Source organism: Teleopsis dalmanni, chromosome 2 (genome assembly GCF_002237135.1).
Source record: "Teleopsis dalmanni isolate 2A chromosome 2, ASM223713v2, whole genome shotgun sequence".
In the NCBI taxonomy this organism is placed as follows: Eukaryota; Metazoa; Arthropoda; class Insecta; order Diptera; family Diopsidae; genus Teleopsis; species Teleopsis dalmanni.
Genome location: NC_051847.1, coordinates 37163351 through 37172467, shown reverse-complemented (window position 1 = coordinate 37172467; position 9117 = coordinate 37163351). Strand labels below are relative to the sequence as shown.

Below are 9117 nucleotides of genomic sequence, written 5' to 3'. Positions count from 1 at the left end.
CAAGCAGGAGTATGACTGTCAATAGAGGATGACCATTAGAATAAATAAGTTATTGGACTGACCGGCTTATAAAAAAATATCTCTCCAATATGAATGAACAACACTTATGATTAGTAGATAAAAGCATGTTTAGATTACCATACTGTACGCATTTTCAGTTTAATTCTTAATAAGCGTATGGCATTTTGATTGGCAAATGTCGAACGAAATGTATATAAGATTTATTTATTACACTCTATATATTTTGCCAGAGTAGCAAGATTACCCTCAAATTAACAGTTGTTTTATATGACTTAACAAATAAAGTATGATTGGATTTAAGTGTGTATTCAAAAAAAATTTGAATATCTACTAACACCATACGAAATAGGCCCCTAGAATGTATATTCTTACGGAAGAGGCAATAAAACTCTATATAGTAGGTTCTATACTTTTTTTATTGACGCAACATGGCTTAAAGACCTACTCTAAGTCCAGAAGGGGGCATAATAGTCCCGACGGTCGCAGTGCCATAATGTTAAATTACTTTAAAAATGTTCGACTAAGCTTTGTTAGGCCAGTTAATTTACTTGAGATTGCTTGAATTACTTGAATCTGAAGTAAGTTAACTGGTCTAACGAAGCTAGTGAAAACGTACTATAATCTAGAGAGTAAATCTAATTTAAATTCAGATTTACCAATCGAAAAGGCTATTAATCTAAAAGAAAGTTTATTTTTTTATTGACTTTTTTTTACCCGTCATTTATTTATTAAATATGGAACGCTTTTATTTTATTGACAGTAAAGCACCTTCAACCATAATACACCATAATATTTCAAATTTAAATTTAAATTATTTATTTTTTTTAATAGTTTTTACAAATATCTTATCATATTTATTTAATAAGGATTGTTGCACTTAAAAATATTGGTAGTCATATTGCATGACAAATACTGCAGTCAAAAGCGTAGAAACGAATATATCGAAAGCCATTGGTTTATCAAACAGAAATAACCCGAGTATTTTTATTTCTAATGGATTTTGTGCTATTTGTAAACAGAACTGTTCCACCTAAATTTAAAGAAAAAAAATATATTTGAAATATAATTCAATATAATTGAAAAAAAAAAAAAATATCTCACTGACACTTTGTTCAAAACGCACGTCCAAAACTTGTGTGGGAGTGCTTAACTTAAGCATCGCGGCCGTATCTTGGTAATATTGCAGTAGATCCAGCATTACGTTGAGAAATTTATTTATATCCGCATAATAACTGACAACTGTTAGTATCATAAGTATAGCGGCCCAAATGCTCATGCTAAGAATAAAAGCATTGGATTTGAATAACGCATATACTATAAAGAACATGCCGATGTTGTTAAGGTACATGTTGAACACAACGCAAATACCTTGTAGGCTAAACATATTAAGGATTCGATTCGTTAAGTCCTGAAGTTTACGATGAGCCACAGCGAGTTCGTCCAAACGGTCAGCGAGTTCGCAGCATTGTGTAAAATATATACCTGGTCGACGCTGACATTGATAACGTCTACCAACCATACAAGCAGTTTGCATAACAATTTCTAACTCATCATTCAGTATGCGAAAATGATGACTGACATAGAGTATGCCAAAATAAAAATGATAAGTCATGACAGTGAGTATATTGGTTAATACAAACATGGAAAAACCACTACGCACAAGACTCCAATCCAGTATGCTATAAAGTGTTTCAAGCGATAGCGCCCATAAAGATATTTCTGCAAATATGCTCAGGTAAAATTTTGTTATGATGCACTTTTCAAATTGACGCTGCAGTTCATCGCGTATCGGCAGATCTGTAAAATGCTGTACACGTAAATTCTGAAACTCCACAATAACTTCCATAAACTTGCAACGCCGTGTCCAGTTGAAGATTAACGTCACGACGACAGTAATACCGCGTATTATCGTCATAATGAAGTAGATGCGATGGTGCAAGTACTTTGAGTTCAGCAAAATTGTGTTGATTTTTTCATTATGCCATAGGACAACCACAACCACCAAGGATATATTCGCCCAAATGCTATAGAGTGTTATACGGAGTGTTGTGCGAACTGCTCCTGTTTTGATGTTGTATGCAAAACGTACAATCCCAAGTAACTGCGAGTAATAATACGAGAAGAGCAACACCAAACGTGACAGACGACGCATTCTTGTGAACTGAACGCATTTTGGGTACCAATTAGCCATGTTTTGTTTTTTCCGTGTATTGATTTTTGTACCATTCCTGCATTACTTTCAATCAGCTGAGTTCCTTTCATTGGAATTTTGATTTTATTTTATTTATCATTACGTGTTGCGGACTATCTTGATACGAGTTGCAAAGATTTGTCAAGTATTTGCCTTTAGCTCGAAATGTCAATAAGTTTGTGCAGTCGACAGGCCTTAGGTTAGAAGGTAATTACGTCATTTCCAGGTTAAGATAAAATTTTAATTTCCTAATTGCGGCTAGGAAAATTGTCAACATGACCTTGAAAATAGTCCATGGGTAGTAATTATGGTACTTTTTATACGTCATCACTTATACCTTCTGGTCAATGTTATTGATATTGATTGTGGTGCTGTCAGCTGTTTGACTTATAGGTCATTTTGTTTTTGTTTTCAATTAACAATGCGCTGGTAAGAGTAGAGTTGCCAACTTATGCTGAATTTTTCATGTAATAATAAGAGAGATTTTCTTTTCCAATATTACGGTATCAAAGAAGTTTCTAATTGAAAAACAGTTTTAGTCACAGAAACCAGAAAATATCAAACATTTCCTGTTAAGAAAAAATGACAAGTTTATTTATTATGAAATATTTAAACTGGCAGATTACTAGGGCGAAGGACTTAGTGTTCCAGTTTCCTTAATCTTAGTTAACTTCAAAATTAGTTTTAATGTTAACTCAAAATTAAATAAATAAATACATAAACAACTGGTAGATATTATTTGGAAAAATATCAAAGCCATTTATTTTAGCTAATCGCCAAAATCGATTTTAACAAGCCGGTACAACAAGCAACATAGCTCGTGCTGTTTAAACTTTATTGAGTGAGAAGATTTTTGGACGTAAACTATATTTTAATAATCTAAATTGTGGTTGGTTGGTAGGTTGCAGTAGCACGCCATTAAATAACTTCCATGTACTTTAATTAGCGATTTTTAGCCATTTGCTACCATATTTCTCGCAAGAACCCTAGTAGAAAAGTAAGGACTAAATCCATCACGCCGAATTTAGATAATTTAATAGGTCTTTTGTCTTCATCGATGAACAGTCTGATAAACTATCAAAGAAGTATCTTCCTAAAAGCTATATCTTTTGAACACCAAAGCCGAACATTCACAGAGAATATATGGTATATTATGTTTTCTTTTTACTGCGGGTTTCCACAACTCCTGCAGTACGGATTATGAGGGGTGCGCAGATTTTCTGCTTGAGTTTCAATACACCAATGAACAAAAATAACTACAGTAAGCCTTGCAGTGTTCACCCAGACTGTTTTGATGATTTCCTAGGATTTCCTATTTTTATTATAGGTAGGCCATGTTAACCTGAAAATTGCACATAATTTAAGTGCTTTCCTTCTGTTATTGGCAAGATGCAAAAAGCAGAAGAAGGTACTTCTCTTAATGGTTTCTAGGGTAACATAAACTAGTACCACCAGGGACACATCCAGGGAAGCACCAGAACTGGATAAGCTGTCAGCTTTCTCGTTTCCTTCGATGTTCCTATGTCCAGGAACCCAGATGAGAGTGATGCCAGCCAACTGATCTAGCTTGTCGATTGCTTCAATTGTGAATTATTATTAGTGAATTCTTTGTGACGGGTTTACGTAAAGAGTACTGATCTGTCAAGTTATGGCCGACAAATTATTGAATATTTGCTCAAAGCATCCAGAACTGTAATGTAATGATTTAAATGATGATAATATTAAGTTAAAATACCTTAAAATAAATTTTTAATGAATGTATTAATTAAAAATTAGTTTTATTGATTTTTTCTTTAAGAATTGCAAAGTAAAAAAATTTATAAAAAAATCATATTCCTATATTTAAGTATTCTTAATACCTGTATATGTCAGATAAAAGTTCGTCACTTAGTTTAATATTCACTTAGTTTGATATTATTATATTTTAAATAATGATTTTAAAACTGTAAGTGGGCTTTGAAATTTTTATATATGAAATATAAATCAACATGAAAAATTTAAAAAATTTTATTTTATATAAATTATATCTCATATTAAGAAAGGTTCGAAATTCGTTCTGGAACAAAATTGTTAAAAAAGTAAATGTAAAACTTTGAGTATGTTTAGCATTAGAAAACTGGGACAACGAATCGCACGTAGTGCGATTCAAGCGCGGGGGATAAGCAAGTCATCCGGAAGTAATGAAAATAACTCGAAAAATGATTCTGAAGCGAAAAAAGAAGAAAAAACTGACGAGACTAATGAAGTTGAATTTGAAGAGGTTGACGAAGATAATGTACCAATCATTGTCGATGTAGATGCGGGCGACCTATTTTTCTGTGAAAAAAAAATTGTAATATTTCCAGATATTGATAGTATGAATGCAGATGAAGGTGATACTCGTGCCGACAACACATTAAATTCACTACTATTGCCATTGCCGTCAACCAGTACTGCTGGTACATTGTTGTTAGATGAAATTCTACCCTCAGCTACTTCAGTTAAGTCTAAAATAAAAATTTTAAGCGACTCAAAATACAAGGGCGGTTCTTTAAAGGAAAAGCGAGGATATCTAACTGAAAATAACAAATCAGTTGATGATGACGATGATGATGATGATGATGATGATGATGATGGTTATGATTACTTTGATGATGATGACTAGCAGTCTTAAGAAAACTATACCTGACGAATAAATGAAATGTTCCTATTTGGTTTTTGCATGAATTATAATTTATAAACACATTGTCTATGTGACAGATAACTCAAGTTTAATTACAAGTTTTTGGACTAAAATAAGAATTTTTATTTCTTTTAAAAAATGAAGTTTTTGATATAATTATTTATTAATACTTTAAATTTTGAATGTTGCCACACCGGCCAGTTAATGCTATTGGATCTACTCTTGTCATACAAAACCAACTATTGATGGTGTATACAGATCAGTCAGTTGTTCTGTTTGGATTTATTGATATTTTGAATTTACTGTGTACCTTTTTAGTGTTTATATAATGATGTCCTTTTATTTTTTAAGATTTTTTTTTATTTGAGAATAATTTTTGTTTTATTTATAAGGCTAAATTCAGTGTAACATTTATTATATTTGTAGTACAATCTCTAATGTCATTTCTCTATTTTTATAAACCTAAAGAAAACTTCAAAGTATGGAAATACAATCATTTTAATATTCGAATTCGAATATTTCCTAAGACCACTGATGATGTGTACGTGGTAATACTCGAAACGGCGTTGTATGGTCAGCCAAATTTCAATAAATTAAACAAAATTTTTGTTCTTGTCTTTTCATTGCTATTTGAATCCGGCTAACTTTTAAATAGTGTCTTTTCGTCATAAAGACGCGTCACTCTCGGCAAGTAAAAGTTAACATTAAAAATTTATCTTTTGTCATTTGAGCCACACATTGATTTCAAGTTGTGTTATTTAACAGTAATAAGATAATAAGAGTTATTAGAATTTAATTTCTGTATAAATTATAATAAAGATACAACAAGTAGGACATTATTTGGAAGTCCGCTTTAAATTTGTTAAATGCACGTTTAAATCTACTGCGAATTTTATTCTAGGACTATTAATCCGACTATTTTACATATATTCAAAAAATTATAGTTTTAGTGTAATTGTAATAAATAATAATTTATAATATTTTTTTCAATAAAATGTTAAAAATATAACATTTTTTTTATAATATATTATTCTAATTCTGTCTAGTTTTATTTAAAATTATAATTTCAGTTATATGGTTATAAATAATAATTTTATTTTGTTTATAACTACATATTTAAGAATTTCTTAAATATTTTAACAAATTTTGTTGTGATATATAATATCATTAACAGTCAATTTGACAGTTTAATCATTTAATAATTCTAGAGTACTTGATGTCATATTGCATTATTAAGATTGCATTTGAAAATGTCGAACTTAAGATTGCAAATATCATTGGTTTGTCCAGGCGAGTCATTCCCATCATATTATATTGCAAAGGTATGTTAACAATTTGCTCACAAAAGCTTTTAATCTATAAAAAAAAATAAACATATTAAAAAAATCTTCATATTAACATTGATGTTATATAGCTCACACTTCTCTCTAGTCTGATGTCCATGCACTGCAAAGGCATAAGCATCCGTATAATAAAAGCACCCTTAGTGTATAATTCCAGCATATTCATCATATTTTTTAAAAAGTTATGCAAATCTGCGTAATAGGAACAAAGTATGATGGCGAGTAAGACCACACCCCACCTGTCCAATGGCAAATTAGCTGTTTTGAACTGTATGAATTTGTAAATTGTATAGAATGTGGCCACATTATTCAAATACATATTCAGTATCGAACAAGCACCCTGCGTATTGAACATTCTGTTAAGACGTAATGCTAATTTACGTAATTTATAATGAGCTATCGCTAACTCATCTATATCATCTGATAGTTGACAGCAGCGTGTGATATATACGCCGGCATGTCCATATCGTTTCCAGTTCTTACTTGCACTACGTGCAGCATGCATAATACGTAAGAGCTCATCATTTATAAGTGTAAAGCCCAGATTAACATTCAATACGCCAAAATAATACTCATTGACGACTAAATTTAAAACGCTGGTCAACACGCAAATTGATGCCATACCTACAACATCACTTTTATCTCCTTTTCCCATATACACTTGCATGGTTAAGCCCCATGATCCGAACTCAGTCAGTGATATCCATATGAATTTACTTATTATGCTGTTCTCGAATTGTTGCTGTTTCTCCTGTGATAGCTTTAACCGACTGAAATATTGGCGATGCAGGCGATTAAAGGTACGTATTACGGATATGAACTCACAACGCCTATGCCAGTTAAATAGAAAGGATATTACAACAGCTCCACTCCGTACAAACAGCGTCACTGAGTAGAGTAGTTGATTGATATATTGTGCGTTCCCAATCATTGTGCTTTGATGATATGGAAATAGGATTAACGGCACTAAAGCGAATAATAGCAAGTTTGCAAATATGCTGTAGATTGTGATGGCACGCGAGGTACGTACTCTTCTAGTTTTGGGATTGTAAGAGAATGGCATCAGACCCGTTATGCGTAGATAGAAAAATACGAACCGCAAAATGTAGCGTGTGACTCGACGCATTTTCCTGTACTGATTAATGCGATTGTAATGAAATTTAACCATTGCGCTTGTACCTGTTCAGACTTATTTAATATTAATTTAATTGACATTCGGAGTGTAATTGATAACTGATATTGCCATCACATTGTTGATATATCACACAACTGAATGCAAATCCAAGTTAGGTAAACAACTTTAATTATGTTAATTTGAAATTTATTGGAGAATGAAGTATTTGTACATACATCATGTATGAATGAGAAAGATAAAAATTTTAGATACTCTAGTAATATGAAGTATTGAGGATAATATATTTTTCATTCAATTGACCTGCTTAGGTTGGTACACCCATTTTATTATAAAGTTAGTTAATTTTTTACTCATTTCAATATAAAACACATTTTATTATTACATATTATTTGTTTTTATTGTCTAAATTGCATATAATTTATGGTACATTGATTCTATTCATAAAAAACTAAAAATAGTTGGCATTAAAATTATATTAATCCTTTTGGACTTGCTTGCACTTGATGATGGTCTTCAGTACATTAGGTTTTAACTTACTTAGAAGTGAAGTACGTATTTTAAGTATTATTTAAAAGAATTTCAGATAGACTTCAGAACTAAAACAATATCACAGAGTTTTTAGCGATGAACTATGTATTATAAGCACTGACCTAGAACTTAGTTTGATGAACTAAACACAGTAAGGTGTATATTTAAGAGAAAGAGTCAAAACAATGCAGTATTTATAATTATAATATTATAATTTTAATTATATAATATAGTTGTTAATTAATGCTCTTAATTTTTTTTATTCAAGAAATAACAAAGAACAGTTCTTATTAAGTTTCTGTATCCATATTTCATTGCTAAGCACTATATGTATCTTATTTCTAACCAGGGAATATTTTATTTTACAAATAAGATTCACAGGAAAAACGTATTTGTGATTATGTTTTAACATAGAAAAGTTTTTATAAAACTTATAATAAGCTAAAAAGTGTTATAAATAAAAAGACAGAGCTGAGGACTGTTACAAGATTATCTGTTGGGTCACAATGGTTCACGTTCTCTGAACAACAAACCATAAAATATAATATTGATTATATTTGAATCTGTCTGAAGAGATGTAATGTGTACTTTACTTGAAAGCAGTAACCTTTTTTAGTTACATTCACAATGATCAAGAGGATCAAGAGCTCCTACAACATATGATGTTAGGAAGTCCATAATAGGGTTGAATGTCTTCTATTAAAGTTGAAATAGTATTATATGGATATGTCTTCTATTGGATTTGAAGTGGTACAGTATGGATTTGTAGTTGCTGGCAAAAAAGATATTATAATCCATATTCTACTTTCACTGTGATTACAGATCGTTGTTAATTTCTTTTTTTATGATTGTTTGTTTAATAAATTAATATTTTCCTAATATCTCCCTTATTTTTTACTTTAATCATTTTTGATGATTCTGTATTAATAATAGTGCAATATATATAAAAATTCAGCTAAATTTATTATTTTAATTTTATTTATTTATAGTTAAGTCGTAAACTCCAGAAATAATATCTTATATCTTAATTGAATAACAGATACCTTTTTGCATTTTAATAGTCTCATATGTTATATTTCTTGAACCACTTTCAAATCGCGGTTTTATTGCGATTGCATTGCTATAGGTTATTGCAATCAAAATGATTTTCATGCGCTATAAAATAATAATATTTCATCACGTTATTATTTGAATAGAACAAAACTCAATGTTTTAGTGAAATATTGCTATACATAAT

General features: G+C 30.6%; 2 protein-coding genes across 2 annotated transcripts; both read right to left on the bottom strand.

Annotated features, from left to right (window-relative positions):
• Positions 1-898: 898 nt before the first annotated feature.
• On the bottom strand, positions 899-2212 carry LOC119674320 (putative gustatory receptor 36a). Its single transcript, XM_038085453.1, has 2 exons — positions 1127-2212; positions 899-1051 (listed from the first exon to the last, which is right to left on the bottom strand). Exons 1-2 carry the CDS (start codon positions 2210-2212, stop codon positions 899-901), a joined length of 1239 nt encoding a protein of 412 aa, XP_037941381.1.
• A 3853-nt stretch (positions 2213-6065) lies between these two features.
• LOC119674319 (putative gustatory receptor 59d) lies at positions 6066-7385 on the bottom strand. The gene is made up of 2 exons (XM_038085452.1): positions 6294-7385; positions 6066-6230 (listed from the first exon to the last, which is right to left on the bottom strand). The coding sequence occupies exons 1-2, from the start codon at positions 7383-7385 to the stop codon at positions 6066-6068; spliced, it is 1257 nt and encodes a 418-aa protein (XP_037941380.1).
• Positions 7386-9117: the final 1732 nt, after the last annotated feature.